Source organism: Vipera berus (assembly GCF_964194415.1).
Source record: "Vipera berus genome assembly, chromosome: 13".
Taxonomy (NCBI): domain Eukaryota; kingdom Metazoa; phylum Chordata; class Lepidosauria; order Squamata; family Viperidae; genus Vipera; species Vipera berus.
The window spans coordinates 10,075,647-10,100,612 of record NC_138216.1 but is presented as its reverse complement, the minus strand read 5'-3'; the positions used below and the strand labels follow the sequence as shown (position 1 = coordinate 10,100,612).

The window sequence follows — 24,966 nt, the reverse complement described above, 5'->3', positions numbered from 1 at the left end:
GACCGAGAGCACAGAACAACTTAAAAGAGTAGGGAAAGATCGGAAGATGTGGAGAGACCTGACCGAGAGCACAGAACAACTTAAAAGAGTAGGGAAAGATCGGAAGATGTGGAGAAACCTGACCGAGAGCACAGAACAACTTAAAAGAGTAGGGAAAGATCGGAAGATGTGGAGAGACCTGACCCAGAGCACAGAACAACTTAAAAGAGTAGGGAAAGATCGGAAGATGTGGAGAAACCTGACCGAGAGCACAGAACAACTTAAAAGAGTAGGGAAAGATCGGAAGATGTGGAGAGACCTGACCGAGAGCACAGAACAACTTAAAAGAGTAGGGAAAGATCGGAAGATGTGGAGAGACCTGACCGAGAGCACAGAACAACTTAAAAGAGTAGGGAAAGATCGGAAGATGTGGAGAGACCTGACCGAGAGCACAGAACAACTTAAAAGAGTAGGGAAAGATCAGAAGATGTGGAGAGACCTGACCCAGAGCACAGAACAACTTAAAAGAGTAGGGAAAGATCAGAAGATGTGGAGAGACCTGACCGAGAGCACAGAACAACTTAAAAGACTAGGGAAAGATCGGAAGATGTGGAGAGACCTGACCCAGAGCACAGAACAACTTAAAAGAGTAGGGAAAGATCAGAAGATGTGGAGAGACCTGACCGAGAGCACAGAACAACTTAAAAGAGTAGGGAAAGATCGGAAGATGTGGAGAGACCTGACCGAGAGCACAGAACAACTTAAAAGAGTAGGGAAAGATCGGAAGATGTGGAGAGACCTGACCCAGAGCACAGAACAACTTAAAAGAGTAGGGAAAGATCGGAAGATGTGGAGAGACCTGACCCAGAGCACAGAACAACTTAAAAGAGTAGGGAAAGATCGGAAGATATAGAGAGACCTGGCTCATAGAATCACCAAGAGCCAGACACAACTGAATGGATAACAACACCATCATCAAATCCTGCGCTGTGGATGCTATTGCATTAAGTGAAAAGGCCGATCTTCATAATGCAGAGTATAAACTTTTCTCATTGTTTGGGGCAGGTTTTTCCTTCTTCCTTCCTTCTCCCTTCCTTGTCCATCAACTTCTCTCCCTGTCTTGCTTCTTTCCACAGGACTCAAACCCTTGAAAGGCAAAAATCTGTCAAACCTCTAAATACTTTTTAATGCATAATGATCCTGCCTTCTGAATGGTCTCCTTCATTCTTCTTGCAACTAAGAAGCAAAGCACACCACTGTGAAAATTTGGCAGACCAGCCCTGGGGGGGCAGTAAAAGGAATGGAGGAGCGAGAGAGAGTGGCTCCCACTGATATTTCCAGCCCCATGAGAAGATGGGCTTTGATGTTAGACAGGCTTAATGACAGCCAACGGGAGGGGGATTCTTTTTTCGCTTGTGTCCCTCACCCCGTGACCCCTGTGACTTTTGCACTGTGACCCCCAGTGCTTTGAATGCTGACATGATGAGGATCATGAAAGGGAGCTGAAAGAAACCAAAGAAGAACAGACCAATGTCCCTTCTTTGGCCATTCTGTCTTGTAGCTAAATGCTATTGCTAGTGTGACTTCTCAGCGGAGACGAGATGATGTAGCCCAGGGTCTGCAGACAGCATAAGAACACCTGGAATGCTGCATCCAGTTTTGGTCACCCCTTTATGAAAAAGAAGGGAGTTTGGGAAAAGGGCAGAAAAGAGTAACAAAGAAGATTAGAGGCCTGGAGGCTAAACTTAGGAAGAATGGCTGCAGGAATTGGGTATGTCTAGTCTAGTGAAAAGAAGGACGAAGGGTGACATGATTGTTGTTGTTGTTGTTAGCTGCGAAGTCGTGTCCGACCCATCGCGACCCTATGGACAACATTCCTCCAGGCCTTCCTGTCCTCTACCATCTTCTGGAGTTCATTTAAGCTCATGCCTACTGCTTCAGTGACTCCATCCATCCACCTCATTCTCTGTCGTCCCCTTCTTCTATTGCCCTCAATCTTTCCCAGCATTAGGCTCTTCTCCAGTGAGTCCTTCCTTCTCATTAGGTGGCCAAAGTATTTGAGTTTTAGCTTCAGGATCTGGCCTTCTAAAGAGCAGTCAGGATTGATCTCCTCTAGGACTGACCGGTTTGATCGCCTTGCAGTCCAAGGGACTCGCAGGAGTCTTCTCCAGCACCATAGTTCAAAGGCCTCAATTCATGATAGTCTTCCAATATTTAAGGAGCTGCCGCAAAGAAGAGGGAGTCAAGCTGTTCTCCAAAACACTAGAAGGCAAAGCCAGAAGCAACGGATGGAAACTAATCAAGGCGAGAAGCAACCTAGAACTAAGGAGAAATTTCCTGACAGTGAGAATAATAACGGTGTTCCTTCAACAACTGTGATTGCCCCATCACTGGAGGCTTTTAAGAAGAGACTGGCCAGCCACTTGTCTGGAATGGTATAGAGTTTCCTGTTTGAGCAGGAGGTTGGACTAGAAGACCTCCAAAGTCCCTGCACTCTGTTATTCTGTGAGAACATCCCCCAACTTATGCACCCCTCTCTAAGACACTTATTATGATATACCTGTAGGTTCTTTATGGACAATTTCTTCCTTAGCTCCGTAACATCTTAGAAGTTCCACCAAGGAGATTGTTTACCTTGGCTCGTAAAGCTGATCTTCAACTCCAGCAGTTCCAGAGGTGCTCAAGTCTGCCTTGTGAAGATTTGCAATGTCCGTGAAAAGGGCAAGCCCAGCCAAGCAGCCCTCCCTCATTGTGACCCATCCAATTTATGAGCGTTGAAGGAGCAACAATGAAGGACTGGATTCTGGGTGGCCTTTCATTTCCAGCATCCTGTCTCAATCCCCTGAGCGTCCTGCATAAACCCTGTTCCTTTCTCCTAATTCTGGAGCCCTGATTGATGGAGGAAGCATTGTCAGTCTTCCAGACTTCTCCATTCTGCCTTTCCCCCTTTTCCTCCTCCCCCTCCTCTTTCTCCACAGTTTCCTGGGGTCTCTGTTCCCGCTCACAAACCACGCTGGATCCTTGCCCTCCGAAAGCATCTGAGCTCGGAACTAATCCTGCACCATTTTTTGCACGTGGTAGACGGTGGCTGAAAGACGTCCCTCGTCCTTCTCTGCAACACTTGTCTTGCAAAAAAAAAAATCTCACTCTTCTTTTGACATTTCTGCTCAGGGGACCAGCAAAGATTAATCCTCACCGCTGCCATTTGTGTTTATTTATTTTGTGGGTGTTTTTATTGTTTTGATGTGTTTTTTTTTTAAAAAAATTGTTTTGATTGCTTTATAATTTTAGAATTGTCAGCTGCTCAGAGTCACTTGGTTGAGTAAGGCAGCCATGGAAATAGAAAAAACAAAGGCATTTAGAGGATCTGTTTTGCTTTGTTTTTGTTTCTGACTTGAATATATAATAAATTATAAATTAATATGGATCAAATATCAAAAGCCTCTTCCTCAGTAAAAACCAATCTTCAACTAAGAAGTAAGGAAAGGGCCAGAAAGTAAAAATTTGCCCAGAAGTGAACCTGGCTATATCCATTAATGTCCCTCCATGGTCTTTTTAGGGACGCGGTGGCTCAGTGGGTTAGGACGCTGAGCTTGTAGATCAGAAGGTCGGCAGTTTGGCAGGTCGAATCCCGAGTGCCGTGTAGCAGAGTGAGCGCCTGTTACTCGTCCCAGCTTCTGCCAACCTAGCAGTTCGAAAGCACGTAAAAATGCAAGTAGAAAAATAGGGACCACTACGGTGGGAAGGTAACATCGTTCCGTGCGCCTTTGGTGTCTAGTCATGCCGGCCACATGACCACGGAGACGTCCTCGGACAAGTGCCAGCTCTTTGGCTTTGAAACGGAGATGAGCACCGGCCCCTAGAGTTGGAAACGACTAGCACGCATGTGTGGGGGAATCTTTACCTTTACCTTTATGGTCTTTTTATTTTGATTGATTTAAAAGCTTTGCAACCTGCTCATTCTCCCAAAGGGATAGCTGACTCAGGAATTCTGGGAATTGAAGTCCAGGAGTCATAAAAGAGCCGAGGTTGCCTACCCCTGATCTGATCTGATTTCAGATAAACCACTATCTTGCTTTAGGTATAATAAATTAGCAATTAACTTTTTTTTATTCCCTTTCTTTTCTTTCTCATTCATTCATTCTTTCTCGTTCTCCTTTTTTCTTTCTTTCCTTTCTCTCACTGCCTTTCACTTTTTCCTCTCTTTTTCTTGTTCCTTTCTTTTTCTTTCTTTTTTGTTCTCTCTTTCCTTCTTTTTCTTTTTCTTTCTTTCCTTTCACTGTCTTTCACTTTCTTTCTTTTTTCTTTCCCTCTTCTTTTTTTCTTTCTTTTTCTTTTTCATCATCCATTTCCTATGGATTCCAACCTTTTGATTCATTCCAGTGTCAGGCTGCCTCTAAAATATTTTCACTCACTTCTCCCAGACCCTGCACGCCTCCCGCTTGCCTTTTCTCTCTCCAAATGTACAATTGTCCATTTTTCATTCCACTTTGCCTTCCCTGTGGACCCTGTTCTCAGCCCAGATCACTACACTGCAATTGTTCCATGTTTACTTCAAACATTTTGGTGGGCAGTCATCCCAGTGGAAAAATAATTAATGGCAGGATCTGTTTTGTTGTTTTTTTTTTTAAAAAAAACCAGGGACAATGCTGTCTGGGGAAAGAGGGTGTGTGGTTTTTTTAAAAAAAATAACTCAGAAAATGTTGTGGTCTTTTTCTTTGGTATTCAGATGGTTAATCATCAGAACAAGCATCAGGAGGTTCAACCCAGTTTTGTCGAGTTTTTAAAATTCACATTATTACTCTGTTGCACCGGGATTAGACTGTATCACTTCAACGTTTAGAAAGCTCGGATAAAAATTCCTTTGGGTTTAATCTAGTCTGACCTCTGGTGAACAAAACTGAGACTCACACACTGACGTTCTTAATCGAGGTGGCTGGATCCGTCCCCTTTCTCGCCCCCCCACCCAGCCTTCTTTGAAAAAAACAACAACCTTTAAACAAACAGATGCTGACTTTAATGGATTGCTTAGTGCAAAAGAGCAGCTGAGATCTCATTTATATAAAAATTGGAAGTACAGGAAACCAGAAAAGGCTGTTAGCTGATCCGTTCCCATAAATCCTCACTGGCTCCCAGCACATCTAAAGTGAGCGGTGGGAAAATTCTCTTTTTTAAAAAAACAAAGCCAAACCCAAGAGTTAACCATGGTTGGGTTTGTGGACCACTAACCTTCTCTAAAAAGGTAAAAGGTAAAGGTTCCCCCGCACACGCGTGCTAGTCGTTTCCAACTCTAGGGGCCGGTGCTCATCTCCGTTTCAAAGCCGAAGAGCCAGCGCTTGTCCGAGGACGTCTCCGTGGTCACGTGGCCAGCATGACTAGACGCCAAAGGCGCACGGAACACCGTTACCTTCCCACCGTAGTGGTCCCTATTTTTCTACTTGCATTTTTACGTGCTTTCGAACTGCTAGGTTGGCAGAAGCTGGGACACGTAACAGGCGCTCACTCTGCTACGCGGCACTCGGGATTCGACCCGCCAAACAGCCGATCTTCTGATCGACAAGCTCAGCGTCCTAACCCACTGAGCCTCCAGGTTCTTGCTTTCAATTCCCCCTTTTTTAAAAAATTGTGATGAAGCCACACGTGGCCTGCTTCAACTCCTCCAAATTCATCCCTTTTCCCAAGGAGAATTACAGGCATCTTTCAGGAAGCTGAAAACAATTTCAAAAAAAGTTTTGGATTCCCACCCACCCCCCAGCCATTTGGGGAATTTAAACATCTGGGCTGATGAGGGTGATGCTGTTCTCACTCAAAAAGGGCATTCAAGATTTAGAAATAGACAAAAATGTCACACTTGGCTTACCAAAGTGTTGGGAGATACCTAACAGAAAGGGAGAATTGGAGCACTAGCACAGGTAAATTCTTGACTTACCGTCATTTGTTTAGTGACTGAAGTTACAAACACGCGGACAACATGACTGCATTTACACCTGTTGCAGCATTCTCCACAGTCAAAGGATTGAAATTTGTGCACTTGGCAAACGGCCTGCATTTATTTATGACGGGGGTCCTCGGTGCTCTCTTGAGCTTGCTTGTTTTCTTGCAGACGTTTCATTACCCAAACTAGGTAACATCTTCAGTGCTAGAAGGGAGTGGGCTTTGTGGAGTGGGGGCGGAAGGGGGTCAGGAGGAGGAAGAGGAGGATTGTGGGGTCCTCGGTGCTCTCTGAGCTTGGTTGTTTTCTTGCAGACGTTTCATTACCCAACTGGGTAACGTCATCAGTAAAGAGTGGGCTTTGCTCTCAGTTTATGTATATCCTAGTGCCGGAGTAGGCAACCTTGGCTCTTTTATGACTCGTGGACTTCAACACCCAGAATTCCTGAGCCAGTGCTGGCTCAGGAATTCTGGGAGTTGAAGTCCACGAGTCATAAAAGAGCCAAGGTTGCCTACCCCTGTCCTAGTGGTTTGCTCTGTCCGTGTTAGTGGGTAATGGGGTTTGGGTAATGAAACCGACTGCAAGAAAACAATCAAGCTCAGAAGGCACCATGGACTCCATAGTCCTTCCCTCCTCCTCCTCCTCAGGCCCCACTCCCTCCTAGCCCTGATGGTGTCACCCAGTCAGGTAACGAAACGTCTGCCAGAAAACAACCCAGCTCAGAAGGCATCATGGACTCCATAGTCCTTTCTTCCTCCTCCTCCTCCTCCTCCTCCTCCTCCTCCTCCTCCTCCTCCTCCTCCTCCTCCTCCTCCTCCTCCTCCTCCTCCTCCTCCTCCTCAGGCCCCACTCCCTCCTAGCCCTGATGGTGTTACCCAGTCAGGTAACGAAAGGTCTGCCAGAAAACAACCCAGCTCAGAAGGCACCATGGACTCCATAGTCCTTTCTTCCTCCTCCTCCTCCTCCTCCTCCTCCTTAGGCCCCACTCCCTCCTAGCCCTGATGGTGTTACCCAGTCAGGTAACGAAAGGTCTGCCAGAAAACAACCCAGCTCAGAGAGCCCCAGGGACCTCTCGTTCCACTCCGGGTGTCTGAATCGCATTGTTCTCCCGAACGGCTGCGACTCATCCTACACCCCCCCACACACACACTACTCCTTTCGGCTCCCCCCCCTACACCATTGGCTCCAAGTTCCCCCAGCCAGGCTCTGATTGGGCGATCTCCCCCCCTCCTCCTCCTTGGCCCCGCCCCGGCTGATCCCCGAGCTTGGCTGGAAACTGACCAGCGCTCCTTCGGCGCGTCTGATCCCGAAGTGCCGTTTCCATCGGGAGCTCCGTGGCGGCGAGGAAGCGAACCTTTGCGCCCAGCCAGCCAGCCCTCGGACCACGAGGCAGCGGAAGCCAAAGCCTCTCGGAAGGGCTGGGAAGCGGCGGCGATGGGGGATGGAGAGCAGGCGGAGCGCCTGAAGCTTCGCACGCCTTTGGAGAGGCGGCTTTCTATTTGAACTCCGCGCTGCGCCGCCCGTGTTTTTTTTCCTTCCTTCCTTCCTTCCTTCCTTCCTTCCTTCCTTCCTTCCTTCCTTCCTTCCTTCCTTCCTTCCTTCCTTCCTTCCTTCCTTCCTTCCTTCCTTCCTTCCTTCTCTTTTCTTTCCCCCCACTTTTCTTTCCCAGGGAAGCCCGTGAAAGCATGCCTTGGAGCCCGCGCTTGCTTGCCCTTCTCCTCCTCCTCCTGGACCCGGCTTTTTGCAGTTACTCCGAGGATCAGTGCAGCTGGAGGGGAAGGTAAGGAGGGCGAGGAAGCCCAAGGCTCCAGCTGCGGCGTTTTGCAACTCGGAAGAAGTTGCCTGTCGCATCCCGCCATCTCTTGGCTTGCATTTGGGTCTCCAGCCGGGGGGGGGGGGGGCAAGGTTGCAAAACTCCGATCCGCCAGGGCGGGGCGCCATAGAGGCTGTGTCTTTTGGGACGGGGGTCCTTAGCTCCCCTCCGCAGGGTCTTCGGGAGAGTTGCCGCCAAATACGCTTGCCGCATGAGTTTACCTTTGAAAATAGAGACTCGCCCGCTCCCCTTCTTCTCCCACCACCACCACTCCTGTCTCCTTAAAACTGGAGTTTCTCAATTCTTGTCGGGTGTGTGTGTGTGTGTGTGTGTGTGTGTGTGTGTGTGTGTCCAACCTTGGCAACGTGTGGATTTGTTCAACTCCCAGAATTCCTAAGCTTGGCTGGCTGGGGAATTCTAAGAGTTGAAAGCCACAGGTCTTCAGGTTGCCAGAGTTTAGACTGCTGTAAACTCAAAGGGACGCGGTGGCTCAGTGGGTTAGGATGCTGAGCTTTGCAGTTTGGCGGGTCGAATCCCGAGTGCCGCGTAGCAGAGTGAGCGCCTGTTACTCGTCCCAGCTTCTGCCAACCTAGCAGTTCGAAAGCACATAAAAATGCAAGTAGAAAAATAGGGACCATTACGGTGGGAAGGCAACAGCGTTCCGTGCGCCTTTGGCATCTAGTCATGCCGGCCACATGACCACGGAGATGTCCTCGGACAAGCGCTGGCTCTTCGGCTTTGAAACAGAGATGAGCACCGGCCCCTAGAGTTGGAAACGACTAGCACGCATGTGCGGGGCAACCTTTACCTTTACCTTAAACTCAAAGGCTGGCGGAGGGGGGGGGAGGATTTCTGCGAGTTGAAATCCACACGTTTTCAAGTTGGCAAGATTGAGAAATATTGCGCTAGAGACTCAGAGTGATACTAGGGGGGGGGTTTGACACGATAGCAGTGTTCCAATATTTGAGGGGCTGCCATAAAGAAGGGGGAGGGGTAATTTATTTTCCAAAGCACCAGAAGGTAAGACAAGAAATAATGGATGGAAACTAATCAAGGAGAGGAGCAACCTGGAATTCAGGAGAAATTTCCTAACGGTGAGAACAATCAACCCGGGGAATAGCTGTGGGTGCTCCGTCACTGGAGGCTTTTGAAAAGAGACTAGACCGCCATTTGACCGGGATGGTGTAAGGGGTTGGACTAGGATGCTTGAGCAGGGGGTTGGACTAGAAGACCTCCAAGGTCCCTTCCAATTCTGTTATTCCGTTATTCTGATACAACAGTCATGCTGGCTAGCCATGTTCCTTGGTGTTGCTAGGCTGGAATGTGGACATTTGAATGCAAGCATCTTTTAAATGCGCCCGTTGGTTCAGTGGAGGGGTGTCCTGGCTTTCTGCCACAAATGCTATTCTAGGGTGTGCCTCGGTACTAATTTCTCCTACGGTTGTGTGTTGGAAAAGGATGTTCTAGATCAGGGATGTCAAACTGCCGGCCCGCAGGCCAGATGCATCATAGCGAACCCGCGCCCACCCCATTGCTGGCAATGGAAAAAAAGTCACGGTATGTCATGTCATGTGACGTTGCGAGTTTGACACCCCAGTTCTAGAGGATATGAGTTGGTTTGGGGACAGATTAAAATAAAAGGGCTTACTGCTTTCGTGTACCTTCAGGCAAGCCCGTGCTGCTCAGTGCAATTTGAGGGATCAGTCTCTTGGGGCGGGGAGGAACAGTGTGGTGTAGCGGTTAAAGTACCAATGAAGATTCTTTAGTCCCATCAGGTAGAGCTGTCTGGAAGTTGAGTCGTGGCAACTCGACCTTTTCGTTGTTGTTGGTTTGAAACATTTCACTGCTTATCCAAGTGCAGTGGTTCCTTGGCAGTCAACTGGTACTCAACCCATTTTGATGCAAAAATGTTGTCCCAGTACTCATGTTTGTTTAGTTTTCGATGCTTAAGCTAGAACTTGCCTTGTGACTCACGTTATTGTGGGGAAAATGTCATTAGATTTTGGTACTCGTTGGGCCTCCCGGAACCAATGAATGATAAGAATCGAGGTACCACTGCAACGTCTTCAGTCTCAGCAAGTTGGTTAGCACGTTTGTCCTTTGCGGGGGGGGGGGGTTCGTTTCTCACCTAATCTGAATAGACTCATTAGTGAGTAGGCAGAATAACAGAATGACAGAGTTGGAAGGGACCTTGTAGGTCATCTAGTCCAGAGGTCCCCAACCTTTTTGGGCACCAGGGACCGGTTCTGAGGTTTTTCCGCGGACCGGAGGGCACATGGTTTTGTGTGCTGCTTGCTTCCCACAGATGGGGCTTTGTTTGTTTGTGCGGCCTGGTTGCTGGCATGCTGCGGCCCGGTACTGGTCCACGGCCCAGGGGTTGGGAACCCCTGATCTAGTCCAACCCCCTCCTGAAGCAGGAGACCATATACTATTTCTGACAAGTTGCTATCCAGTCTCTTCTTGAAAGCTTCCAGTGATGAAGCTCCCATAACTCCTGAAGGCAAGATGTTCCATTGGTTGACTGTTCTCTCTGTCAGAAAACTTCTCCTTATTTCTAGGTTGAATCTCTCCTTGATCAGTTTCCATCTGTTATTCCTTGCCTGGCCTTCAGAAGCTTTGGAGAATAGCTTGACCCCCTCTTCTCTGTGGCAGCCCCTCAAATATTGGCACACTGCTATCATGTCTCCCCGGGTCCTCCTCTTCATTAAACTAGATGTACCCAATTCCTGCCACCGTTGTTCATATGTTTAAGCCTCCAGCCCGCTAATCATCTTTGTTGCTCTTCTCTGCACTCTTTCCAGAGTCTTTCAGAAAGTTGTGAAAGGTTCTTGTTCCTAAATCCTTCTCTTTGCTGGATCGTTAAGTGTGACTTCCATGTTGATCCATCATTTCTGAAAATTTTTGCTAAGGAAATTCAGCACTCCTATTCATGCCAATCTCTCCACCCCTTTGGCGTTCGCTCATCTTTTCCAGGGGGAAAACTTATGAAAAAATGGTTGAGACTGATGAAAAGTTGGACATTTTAACTGAAGAGGGTTGCTGAAGGAAGCAACATTTATTTCAGGGAGTATCTCAAAAGCACTGAATGAGTTATTAGTTATGGCAAACCTGGCTTATCTTTTGGTGTGTTAGCCTGCTTTTCCTCCTAAAGGTAAGGGGATGATGGAGGTGGTTTGTTCCTAGAACAGTGTGAAAAAATTGATTTGAAGATTTGGGGAATCTCAAAGATGATTCAGATGATTCAGTCAGAATCATCATTGAAGGTGATTCAGTCAGATCCCCAGATCCAATCAACAAGTGCATCTGGGTTGATAATTGTGGATGAAGTCATCCCACTGGATGGGTTGACAATTGTGGAACAAATTGGAAGGTTGATATTGTGAATCAAGTCATCACGTTGGATAGGTTGACAATTATGGAGCAAATCAACAAATTGGATGGGTTGATAATTGTGGATCAACTCATCCCATTGGATGGGTTAATTATGGATCAAGTCATTGCATTGGATGAGTTGATAATTGTGGATCAAGTTACCTTATTGGATGGTTTGATAATTGTGGATCAACTCATCCCATTGGATGGCTTAATAATTGTGGATCAACTCATCACATTGGATAGGTTGATAATTGTGGATCAAGTTACCCCATTGGATGGGTTGATCATCATGGATCCTATTAGATGGAAAATAAATATTACTAATTGCTTTGGGTTGGAGATGTATATTTAACAATGCTATTGGCTGGTTCTCCTGAAGACATAAGAGAACTGATTGATTGACTGGTTGATTATATGATATCAAGGCAGTGTTGACTCTTAGTAACTATACAGACAAGTGCTTAAGGATAGCCTGTTGAAGGGAAAGGAATTATAGGGCACCCATTCATAATGATGATATCCTAGGATGCAGTAGTTAAAGATGCGGAGCTACAGGCAGTTCTCACTGACCATTTGTTTAAGAGCCGTTCAAGGTTATGATGGAACCCCCAAAAAATGGGCTGGTCTTTGCATTTGTGACCATTTCAGCATCCCCACAGTCAGGTGATCACGATATGGGCACTTGACAGCCATCATGTATGTTTGATGGTTTCAGAGTCCCACAGTCACGTGATGGCCATTTGCAGCCACCTTAGCCAGCTTCTGACCAGCAATGGGGAAGCCAGCAGAGAAGATTGCGAGTCGCTGTCATGTGAGTCTCACTTAACGACCGTGACAAAAAATGGTCATAAAATTGGTTGCGGTCAGACGAGGTCTCACTTAACAATTGTACTGCTTAAGGACACGTTTTCAGTCCCTATTACGTTTGTAAGTGGAGGACTACCTGTAAGATTATGGAGACCCAGATTAAAATTCCTGTTCAAACTCGAAGCTCAGTAATTGACATGGAACCTGTCAACGCCTTTCAGTCCAACCTGCCTTACAGGGTTGTTGTGAGCATCGAATGAGGAGAGAACGTCCCCGTGCTTTTCTGCTTTCAGCTGCCAGAGGAACATAAGAAAGAAAAAAAAATACTTGCACTGAACCTTAAAAATTTTTTCTCCTTCAAGACGGTTCTAATTGAGCTACTAAGAGGGGAAATGACAGAATGAAAAGCATACGGCAAGATGGTTGACGAAGAGGAACATCAAATGGTACAAAAATCACATGCATAGGGCAGTCTCTCTCCATGCTGGCCAGGAATTGTACTCCTAGTTGTACTCCTAGCAGATCTGGAAGCAGAATAACAGAGTTGAAAGGGACCATGGAAGTCTTCTAATCCAACCCCCTCCTCAGGCAGGAAAACCTCTACCATTTCAGACAAATGGTTGCCCAATCTCTTCTTAAAAACTTCCAATGTTGGAGCATTCACCACTTCTGGAGGCAGGTTGTTCCACTGGTTAATTGTTCTCACTGTCGGGAAATTCCTCCTTAGTTCTAGATTGCTCGTCTCCTTGATTAGTTTCCATTCTTTTGCTTCTTGTCCTGCCCTCATGGGCTTTGGAGAATAGGTTGACCCTCTCTTCTTTGTGGCAGCTCCTCAGATATTGGAAGACCGCTATCATGTCACCCCTAGTCCTTATTTTCATTAAACTAGACATACCCGATCCCTGCAACCGTTCTTCAAATGTTTTAGCCTCCAGTCCCCTGATCATCCTTGCTGCACTTCTCTGCCTTCTTTCCAGAGTCTCGACACCAAGCAATGGTGGCTCACGGTTGAACTGTGAGATCCTTGGTGCTCTCTGAGCCGGACTTGATGATGTTACCTAGTTGGGTAAGGAAACGTCTGCAGGAAAACCACCAGGCTCAGAGAGCGCCACGGACCCCATAGAACTGGAAGCCCCTTTGAGGTGGGAAAAGGCTGTGTTCTTCCACAGATGGGTCACAGAACTGAATTACCTCACCCCTGACTCTAAGCCACCCTGCGCTCCCAGCTGTGCGGTGGTTTGGGGAATTTCTAAGTTCGACGGAAAGAGAAAGAGAAACCCTGGAGGCTGGGGGAGAATTCCCTCCCCCCCAAGCCAATCTCCTAATTACAAGCCATTTCTCTCTAATCTGGCTGCTTCCAATCCTCTCTGCCCCATTTCTCCCTTCCCCGCCCCCCACCTCCTCCACATATTTCCTGGTCACCAAAGGATAATACTTTTTGGTTTGGCAGAGCGATTCGGGGCGAATGTGTTAATCGTTTGAGCTCCCACATGCGAGAAATTAAGCTAATACCATTAGCCACTCACTCTTTTGTTTTCCTCCTGTTCCCTTTTGTGGGCTGTTTAAAAAGAAAACAGGGAAAATCTTGTCTGTGGGCCAAGCAGCTGGTGGGAAATGACTCCGGAGCTGTTTACGGAGGAGAGAGAGAGAGAGAGAGAGTGGGAAAAAGAAGGGAAATTTAAGGAGTTTGGGAATCCTGAGATTCTGTTTATAACGCTGAGTATCGGATTGGACACCCCTTTCCCTTGGAAATCAGGCAGCCTAAAGAATGGTCCTCAAGCCTCATTATCTATGGAGCTTCTGAAGAGGAGCCTCAATAGAGCTTTTTGTGATTAAATAGGCTGGAGGGGTGGGGGGACACAGCTGCAACATCTGGTTCTCGGCAGGCTTGATCCTTTGCAGAAGACGAGCGGATGAGTCATGGTTCTTGTGAAAATGGCAGGCGTCAGTCAAAGCTTTCCCACCCTCTCTGATGGCATCGACCAGGTCAAGATGGGGTGGAGAGGGACAAGTTGGACAGTTGTCGGGATCTAAGGAGGCAGCCTCTGAGCAGATGGGCTGTGGGGGTGGCTGAGTCATGGCCATCGCCCACACATCCCTGCCGGCGATGAAAGGCAGAGAAGAGAGGCACATCTGACCGGTCTAGCCGACCACAACTTTCCCAGGAGAATCCAAGGGGAAGCACATGGATGACCTCAGAGCAGACATCAATCCCAAATATTGGAAGACAGGGGTCCCGGGACCTTTGGGAGGAGGCACTGGTCCATGGAAAATGTTGAGACCACCTGGTGGGGAAAAACATAGGCCAGAAGGTTTGGCTTAAAGATCTGTTATGGGAACAGTGCCCACTTATCAAATTCCATTTATCAGAAGACAAACTCCACCATTTGTTCTAAGAGTTCTAAGATTTTATATTTTCTGGGGAAATTTTATATTTTATTTGAAGAGTTTGTATTTTAGAAACCCTGGTGGCGCAGTGGTTAGAATGCAATATTGCAGGCAAACTCTGCCCACTGCCAGGAGTTCGATCCTGACCGGCTCAAAGTTGACTCAGCCTTCCATCCTTCTGAGGTCAGTAAAATGAGGACCCAGATTGTTGGAGGGGGAATAATGCTGACTCTGTAAACCGCTTAGAGAGGGCTGTAAAGCACGGTGAAGCGGTATATAAGTCTTGCCTTCAGAAATTGTGGATGCTCCATCACTGGAGGTTTTTAAGAAGAGACTAGACAGTCACTTGTCTGGAATGGTATAAGTTCTCCTGCTTGAGCAGGGGGCTGGACTAGAAGACCTCCAAAGTCCTTTTCTATTCTATTCCATTCCATTCCATTCCATTCTGTTCCCTATTCTATTCTATATTCTATTCTATTCTATTCTGTTGTGCTCTGTTCTGTTCTGTTCTGTTATTCTATTCTATTCTATTCTATTCTATTCTATTCTATTCTATTCTATTCTATTCTATTCTATTCTATTCTATTCTATTCTATTCTATTCTATTCTATTCTATTCTATTCTATTCTATTCTATTCTATTCTATTCTATTCTATTCCATCCCATCCCATCCCATCCCATTCCATTCCATTCCATTCCATATTTTCTATTCTATTCTATTCTATTCTATTCTATTCTATTCTATTCTATTCTATTCTATTCTATTCTATTCTATTCTATTCTATTCTATTCTATTCTATTCTATTCTATTCTATTCTATTCTATTCTATTCCATCCCATCCCATCCCATCCCATTCCATTCCATTCCATTCCATTCCATTCCATTCCATTCCATATTTTCTATTCTATTCTATTCTATTCTATTCTATTCTATTCTATTCTATTCTATTCTATTCTATTCTATTCTATTCTATCCTATCCTATCCTATCCTATCCTATCCTATCCTATCCTATCCCATCCCATCCCATTCCATTCCATTCCATTCCATTCCATATTTTCTATTCTATTCTATTCTATTCTATTCTATTCTATTCTATTCTATTCTATTCTATTCTATTCTATTCTATTCTATTCTATTCTATTCTATTCTATTCTATTCTATTCTATTCTATTCTATTCTATTCTATTCTAATTTCTATTCTATTCTATTCTATTCTATTCTATTCTATTCTATTCTATTCTATTCTATTCTATTCTATTCTATTCTATTCTAATTTCTATTCTATTCTATTCTATTCCATTCCATTCCATTCCATTCCATTCCATCCCATTCTAAAGTGCTATTGCTGGTGCTAGTTTCTTGGAAGAGTTTATAATTTATTTGAAGATTTTATTGTTATCTTCTCGGATATGCTCTGAGCTGCCCAGAATCCTTCTGGAATCAGTGGTGCCTAAATCAAATACATTAAATTAAATGAGGATGGACACTTCATACCCCTGCAGTTTATCCTTTTCTCTTTTTCCCCCAAATTGTTACTTCAAAATAATCTGCGACCCCTTTCAAGCGAGCTTCTGGGTGATATGCGAAAGGCAGACTCTGGATTTTGAGCTATGACAGTTTCCTGATTTATTTCTATCCCAATGCAGGTAGTTCTCAACTTATGACTACGACTAAGACCAGAATTTCCATTGTTAAGCAAGGGGGGTGTTCAGTGCCCAATTTTATGACCTTTTTTGCCAGGATTGTTAAGCAAAACGTGGCAGTGGTTGAATAGAACCGTGCGAGGGTGAAGCAAACCCAGCTTCCCCCAGTGACTTTACTTGTGGTAAACTGGCTGGGAAGTTCACAAACATGACAGGGGGATGTTGCAACTGTCATAAATATATGCTGGTTGCCAAGGACCTGAATTTGCATCACACGATCGTGGGGATTATGCGAGGTCATAAGTCAGAGGAGCGGTTATAAGTGACTTCTTTTTCAGCGCCTTCAAATGGTCAATGTCTATGGGGAATCTCCATCATCCAGGTCCTGGTTGACCCAAAGGTGCTTTTTCAGGAGGCAACTGGACTTTCTTGGTTTTCTTTGAAGTCGTTTCGCTTCTCATCCGAGAAGCTTCTTCAGCTCTGACTGGAGGGTGGGGAATGGAAGGATTTATACTCCTTGCAGACAGCCAGTCATTTGCATTCTTTTAGAAAGTTGTTGAGGCCACTTGGAGGTTGTCTTCAGGTGACCCTGAGGACACAGACAAACCTCCAAGTGGCCTCAACGACTCTCTAAAACAGACATGTCAAACACAAGGCCCGGGGGCCGGATCTGGCCCGCAAAGTGGTTTCATCTGGCCCGCGAAGCCATCCTGGAAACAGTGAGGGAACGGCCCCCACTGCCTTGGCCCTGGCCCAGAGACCCTCCTCCTGCCAGAGACCCCCAGATCTGTCCCACTCCTGCCCAGGCCCCCATAGACACACTTGATGCAAACGATGTAGAGCTGGCCACGCCCACCCAGTAGGCCACGCCCACCCAGGCCACACCCACCCGGCCCCCTGAGGGCAACCGCAATGCTGATGCGGCCCTCAATGAAATTGAGTTTGACACCCCTGCTCTAAAAGAAGGCAAATGGCCAGCTGTCTGCAAAGGAGTATAAATCCTTCCACTCCCCACCCTCCAGTCAGAGCTGAAGAAGCTTCTTGGATGAGAAGCGAAACGTCTTCAAAGAAAAACCAGAAAGTCCAGTTGCCTCTTGAAAAAAGCACCTTTGGGACGTCGAACAGCCGCTAAACAAATAGCTGTAAGTTCAAGACTACAGATAGTCCTTAACTTGCACCCGCCCCTGTGCCCAAAATTTCTGTTGGTAAGAGAAACATTTCTTGAGTGAATTTTGCCCCATCTCACGACCTCTCTTGCCAAAGTTGTTAAGTGAATCACCGCCGTTTTTAAGTGAGTAACACGGTTGTTAAAACAAATCTTCCCCATGGACTTTGCTGGTTAGAAGGTCGCAAAAGGGGATGATGACGTAATCCCGGGGACACTGCCACCGTCATAAATACGAGTCAGTTGCCAAGCAACTGAATTTTGAACACGCGACTGTTAGGGTGCCGCCATGGTCGTAAGTGTGAAGGCTGGTCATCGGTCACTTTTTCCAGTGCCGTGGCAACTTTGAACGGCCACTAAACAAACTCTTGCAAACTGAGGAATGCCTGTACTTGTAACCTGTACTTCAAGCGAGGCAGGAAGCTGGACAGGTCCATTGGGAGTTGTGGGTGGGTGCCCAGGGGCGCCCGATTGAAGAACCATGCCCGTCGGGCAGAGCCCCTTCCTTTGGCTAATCCTGCCTTCTTGCTCTCCCTTGCAGTGGTCTCTCCCAAGAAGCTGGCAGTGTGGAACAGATCTCCTTGCACTGTGCTGAAGGATCCCTGGAATGGCTGTATCCAGCCGGCGCGTTGCGCCTAAGCCTCTCCCCCCGCCTGCCCACGGGCCCCGCCGGCCAAGAGAAACCGCAGCACGTCACCGCTTGCATCAAGTCCTCCAGCAGCTTCCGGGGAGCCCAGATTTACCTGGAACGGGACGGGGTTTTGGAACTGCTGCTCTCGGAGACGGATGCGGCCCTACAGCCCAAGGTGCGCTGCTTCAGGTGGCTGCCGCGAGAGAAAGTCGCCCTCTTCCTGCAGTCCACTTTGCACCAGGACATCAGCCGTCGAATTGCAGCTTTCCGGTACGAGCTGCGGGGCGAGTGGAATGCCCACTTCTCCTGGCCCTGGAGGAACCTCAGCGTGGAAGGTGCGTTGGTGTTGGCCTGGCGGGGATCAACCAGAGAGGAAATCCACAAACAGATGGGCTAATTCTACTTTATTGTAATGCTACAATGGCCGGATCTTGCAAGTCTGAAAGCACAGTCCTCTAAAGGAGAATATTTGTAGCTCAAAGGGGTCCTTGAGCTGAGGGCTCCTTGGTGTTCTCTTGAGTTTGGTGGTTTTCTTGAAGATGTTTCGTTACCCAACTAGGTAACATCATCTGTGGTAGAACTAGCACGGATGGTGTTACCTAGTTTGGGTAATGAAACGTCTGCCAGAAAACCACCAAGCTCAGTGAGCACCAAGGACCCCTCAGTTCAGTCTCCTCCATCTTTTTTGCAGCCTGAGAAACGAAGGAAGGTCTCTTCTGAGCCTCTTGTCCTGCCCAGTATGGAGTTGTGGGCTAAGCTGCCTCTTATCTGACTGTTCCCTTGACAGCATCTCTTCACTTCGTCTCCCAAGTTCTTCCCCACATACCATTATAATTTGCTTGAATACAGGACGAATGACTTGTGGGAATGTTGGACAAGGAAATGTATCTTTACCTAAACGTATGAACTATCTGGAGCTCCTGTACGTAATTAGTAATCCAGCCGTAACCAAATTCTCCAAAGTGAACGTGGAATCCCAAATCTGATAGGCATGCTAGCCTGTAATGCTGTATTCTAACCACTGGGAGGGAGGGAAGGAAGGAAGGAAGGAAGGAAGGAAGGAAGGAAGGAAGGAAGGAAGGAAGGAAGGAAGGACTTAGCAATAGCACTTAGACTAATATGCTGGTCCACCGTGCTTTTAGAGCCCTCTCTGTTTACAGAGTCAGCCTATGGCCCCCAACAATCTGGGTGCTCATTTTACCTCATTTTACCAACCTCAGAAGGATGGAAGGCTGAATCAACCTTGAGCCGGTCAGGATTGAACTTCTGACTGTGGGCAGAGTAATGCTGTTTTTAACCACTGGGAGGGAGGGAGGGAGGGAAGGAAGGAAGGAAGGAAGGAAGGAAGGAAGGAAGGAAGGAAGGAAGGAAGGAATAGACTAATATACCAGTCCACCATGATTTTATAGCCCTCTCTGAGCAGTTTACAGAGGCAGCCTCTTGCCCCCAACAATCTGGGTCTTCTTTTTACTGACCTCGGAAGGATGGAAGGCTGAGTCAACCTTCAGCCAGTCAGGATCGAACTGCTGGCAGTGGGCAGAGTCAGCCTGCAATACTGCACTCTAACCACTGTGCCACCCCAAAGTCCTAATTACTGTAACATGCCACGTGGCCAAGCACCCAAATTTTGATCGCATGACCACGAGGAAGCAGTGATGGTCGTAAGCGTATGTGATAATCATTTTTTTTCAGTGCCATTGTGACTTCAAATTGTTGCTAAACGAATGCTTGCAAATCGAGGACTACCTTATGAAAAAAAAATATAATTTTAACGTGTGCTCAGCAAAGAGGTGCATCTACTGTATTTAAAACTGGAGTGCAGAAGAGCTTCAGGACAGTTGGGGGGGGTGGGCAGTCAGCTTCTTTAAGGAACCCCCTCCGAAAACCTCTTTGCCTCTTCCAATTGAAAAAATCTCTCTGCACACACAACTTAGCAGCAAGCTTCAGATACAGAGGAAATCCATGGTTTGCCATCTCCTTGGCATCAAGGACCCTGGAAGCAATCAGCCGGTTTCCCACCATTTAAATCCTTTGATAGGGTGGGATGTCTGAATGCTGTCTGACAATAATTTGACAGTATTTGATTGCTGCTGGATGGGAATGGGCTAATGCTGGTAACTCTCCTCCCCTTTCCCAGAAATCACGCTGGGAATCTGAGCGGTGGGGATTGGGTAAATCCGTGGAGGACAACCTTCCATTTTTTAAGGTGCCTTGTCCACAAGCGAACATCATGAAAGATTGAACTTGAAGTACAGGTAGTCCTTGACTTAACAGCCATTCGTTTAGCGACCGTTCAAAGTTACAACGGCACTGAAAAAAGAGACATATGACCATTTATCGCACTTAACGACCGTTGCAGCATCCCCCAGGTCACGTGATTTGCATTCGGACACTCGACAATTGCTTCGTATTTAGGATGGTTGTGTGTCCCCGGGGGGTGGGGTGTGTGTCACGTGGTCCCCTTTTGCAACCTTCTGACAAGCCAAGTCAATGGGGGAAGCCAGATTCGTTTGAACAACCGTGTGACTAATTTAACAACTGCAGTGATCCGCTTAGAAAAGTGGTAAAAAAATGGGGCCAAACTCACTTGACAAATTTCTCACTTTAACAGCATAAAGTTTGGGCACCTTTGTGGTCGTACGTTGTAAGCATCCCAGAATTGTGTGGTCGCCATTTGGGATCTTCCCAGCCAGATTCCAACAAGCAAAGTCATTGGGGGAAGTTGTGTGTTGCTTAATGACTGGGCGGATGCTGCTTTGGTCATAAGAGCAAGGACAGCCACAAGTCACTTTTTGCAGCACCACTATATTTTTTTTTAAATTCCATTTATATCCCGCCCTTCTCCGAAGACTCAGGGCGGCTTACAAGCTTAGCTTGTAATACTTAATCCATGAAGGACTGTAAGTCGAGGACCAGGTGTCTGTTGGTTATGGGCCCAATTGCTGTTTAGTCACTATTTGTTCATTTCTCCCTTTCAAAGATGCAGGGACTTGCCGTCCGTGTAACAACACCGAAATCCTGATGGCAGTTTGCACCAGTGATTTTGGTGAGTAGATTTTCTCCAGCGTTATTTCCGGCTCTCTTCACCATCCATGGAGATTCTCAGTCATCCAGGCCATGGTTGTCTCAAAGGTGCGTTTTCAAGAGGCAGCTGGACTTTGCTTTTCTCTGAAGACGTTTCATTTCTCATCCAAGAAGCTTCTTTAGTTCTGACTGAATGATGGAGGAGGGAAGGATTTATATTCCTTGCAGGCATCTGGTCGTTAGTACTCTAGCTAAGAGGCTGGCAAGTGGAGTTCTAGTCCCACCTTAGGCATGAAAGCCAGCTGGGCGATTTGGGACCAGCCCCTCTTGCTCAGCCCAAATCACCTCACCTCAGGGTGGGTGGGTGGTTGTGGGGAAAATAGGAGGCAGAAGATAGATAGATAGATAGATAGATAGATAGATAGATAGATAGATAGATAGATAGATAGATAGATAGATAGATAGATAGAGATAGATAGATAGATAGATAGATAGATAGATAGATAGATAGATAGATAGATATGAGAGAGAGAGAGAGAGAGAGAGATGATATAGATAGATGATAGATAGATATAGATAGATAGTAGATATGAGAGAGAGATGATATAGATAGATGATAGATATAGATATGAGAGAGATGATATAGATAATAGATAGATAATAGATGTAAGAGAGATGATATAGTTAGATGATAAAGAGAGATAATAGATATGAGAGAGACATGATATAGATAGATGATAGATAATAGATATGAGAGAGAGATGATAGATAGAGAGATGATAGAGAGAGAGAGAGAGATGATAGATAGAGAGATAGAAGAGATAGATAGAAGAGATAGATAGATATATAATAGATGAGAAAGAGATGATATAGATGATAGATAGATAGATAGATAGATAGATAGATAGATAGATAGATAGATAGATAGATAGATAGATAGATATGGATAGATAGATAGATAGATAGATAGATAGATAGATAGAGATAGATAGATAGATAGATAGATAGATAGATAGATAGATAGATAGAGATAGATAGATAGATAGATAGATAGATAGATAGATAGATAGAGATAGATAGATAGATAGATAGATAGATAGATAGATATGAGAGAGAGAGAGAGAGAGATGATATAGATAGATGATAGATAGATATAGATAGATAGTAGATATGAGAGAGAGATGATATAGATAGATAGATAGATATGGATAGATAGATAGATAGATAGATAGATGGATGGATGGATAATTGGAGGTGTACGGTGCTTTCATTCCCCCTCCTTTGCAGTGCTTGTGGTCATCCACCTGCCTTTCCCCGCTCCGTTGTGGGCAGCTTTTGCTTGCTTGCTAACCCCCCCTCCCCCCATGTTCAATCTTCAGCCCTGGAAGAAAGAGGTCACGGTGTCTGTGAGGGCCCAGCTCTGGGGTTGCTACAGCAACTGGCAAATCAGACAAGAGAACAGGCGGATTTGTCACGCCAGATCAGATCAGGGGCCTATCGGGAGACCTCCGAGAGGCTCCTTGCAGATTTTGGGGGGGGGGGGCTGGGTGCTGAAAGCCAAGAGAGTATTGGTGGAATCCTAGCAATTCTACAGCTACTCAAAAGCCACGGCAGCCGATTGAGAGAGAGGTCAGCAAAGAAAAGTTGGCCAGACTCCTCTCTGGGAGGGTCCCTTGACCACCCTGAGTTAATCAGAGTTAATGGATATTTTTAATAATGCCCCTTGCGATCACACGATTGCAACTGGACCGCATTTATGGCTATTTGCAGCATCCCACAGTCGCATGACCGCAACTTATGGCGATTTTGGCCAGGAACTGGTGTTCGCTTTCAGTTTCCCACAAGAACTGAAACTGCACCGGTTACGGTGCAGCGTTCATTTAAGCCGCAAACAAGGTTATAAAACAGGGCGCAGTCACGTGGTGACTCACTTAATGACCGCCACGACCTCTGGGTTCAAGTACAGTTGGAAGTCAAGAACTATTTATATTTTGTTGCGCGAATTGTCCAGCATGTTGAACCATAATAAAGCTGCATGTTAGTTGAACCGACTTTGGATATTGTCTTAATTCAGGGCTAGGATCAAATATCTTTTAGAGTCATTGACAGAGATTCTCTTACCTGCCGGGGAAACATCAGATCCGGATTTAGTATGGGTCTTCTCTGTGGCTATAAAAGGGGATCAAAATTACAGGGGGGAATCATTGGGCCTCAGATGTGCTTCAACTATAGTTCTGAGCAATCCCAGTTAGTCCCTCTAATGGTGAAGGTTGCCGGGAGCTGTCGTTTAGCAGCCTCTGGAGAGCCAGCACTTCCCACTTCTTGTCTAAAAAATGATTCTGTATGAACACCCACCTAGGCTGCTTCTCCGACTGTCTTCTATAAACCATCAAGACTTTTCTTCTCGGGAAAAAATCACTTGGTTTGCAAAAAATATGAGGTAGATCAACCCCCCCCCACCACCCATAAAGGTCCTCGGGAAAGAATTTGGAGAGAGATTGCAAGAGTCAGGATGTCGTTAGACATATAGTGGGACGATGCAGTGATGAATGGTTCAATAAAGGAGAATATTTGTAGCTCAGGACTGAAACGAGGGGTCCTTCGTGCTCTTTGTTTTCCTGCAGACGTTTCATTACCAAACTAGGTAACATCATCAGTGCTAGAAGGGAGTGGGTTTTTGGAATAGAACAGAAGTGGGGAGGAGGAGGAGGAGGAGGAGGAGGAGGAGGACTGTGGGGTCCTTGGTGCTCTCTGAGCTTGGTGGTTTTCTTGCAGACGTTTCATTACCAAACCAGGTAACATCATCCATGCTAGAAGGGAGTGGGCTTTGTGGAGTGGAGGAGGAGGATGACGACGACTGTGGGGTCCTTGGTGCTCTCTGAGCTTGGTGGTTTTCTTGCAGACATTTCATGGCCCAAACTAGGTAACATCATCAGTGTTAGACTAATTTGGGTAATAAAACGTCTGCAAGAAAATATGCCAGCTCAGAGAGCATCAAGGACCCCTCATGTATGGGTCTGGGGTCTGGCTTCTAAAGGCTGCCAAGTTTTCAAACTTGGGTGCTTTAAGAGGTCTGGACTTCAATTCCCAGACTTCCCCAACCAGGGATTCTGGGTGATGGAGTCCATACCTCTTAAAGTGGCCAAGTTTGAAAAACACCAGTTTAGAGAGTTGTGTGAACCGATGCCACTGGGGATATATTCAGTAAGCTCTGATCAAGGCTCACCATAGCTTAGCCTTTGAGCCTGGAATCACCTGGACCTGATCTGCTATTCTGATTCCTGGGCTACTGCTTGAAATGACCTGATAAAGGGAAGGGGGGGGGATTGAATCATTGTTGATCTCCTTTATGAGCACTTTCCCTTCTACTCCCCCTCAACCTTTCTTGCAGTTATCCGTGGCAACATCAAGGCCGTCTCCAATGACAGGGAAGCCCAAGAATCGATCATCAGCGTGAGCGCCACTCGGATCCACCGACAGAAGTTTGCTCTGTTTCAGCCGCTTGGCAAATCTGGAAAATCCACAGGCAACATCCACACTCTGCTACGATGTGGGGTGAGGCCCGGTCCGGGCAGTTTTTTATTCACTGGGTGGATGCACTTTGCTGAGGCCTGGCTCACCTGCGCTCCCCGTTACAAAGACTTCATCCGCATTTACGTGGAGGCACGGCAGGCTCACGAGAACCCCTGCGAGGTCTCGTTGGACTGACTTGAGATGAGAAGAGGTCAGGAAGAAGGGAAGCCTCTGGGGCTGTGATCAAGCCAGAACCAGCCACCCTCGTGGTGGCAACGGGAGGAGAACCTTGTCCTTAGACTCAAGGAAGAACAAACTCTTTCCTTCCTCCAGGTGATCAAATGGATCTACCAACCCATGACTCTTTTCCTGGTTGTCTGCAAATCAGTTGTCTTGGCCAACTCCAAGCAGAGCCTCATGAGATGTTCTCTGATCATGTTGGGGATCATCACGAAGCAGGCAAGAGGTTTCAGAACTTGCCAAACATGGGAATGAGGTGGGACTTGGGGTTTTGGTCTTTGAGTTTTCCACCACCCATGAAAGCCAATATAATTATTCCTGAGTTTGCAGAAAGCCACACCTGTTCCTCTTCACTGTGGATATCTGCAGATACATCACCAACCCAACAGGAAGGACCATGAGTTTCAGGTCTAAAAGGATGATCCATTCAGCTGTTCGTTCATGATCAGTCAAG

At 46.5% G+C, this 24,966-nt stretch overlaps 1 protein-coding gene across 1 annotated transcript; it reads left to right on the top strand.

Moving 5' to 3' along the window:
- Positions 1-7,596: 7,596 nt before the first annotated feature.
- On the top strand, positions 7,597-24,467 carry METRN (meteorin, glial cell differentiation regulator; the record flags this gene model as incomplete). The annotated part of the gene is made up of 4 exons (XM_081338053.1): positions 7,597-7,691; positions 17,646-18,070; positions 20,716-20,781; positions 24,151-24,467. The coding sequence occupies 4 exons, from the start codon at positions 7,597-7,599 to the stop codon at positions 24,465-24,467; spliced, it is 903 nt and encodes a 300-aa protein (XP_081194179.1).
- Positions 24,468-24,966: the final 499 nt, after the last annotated feature.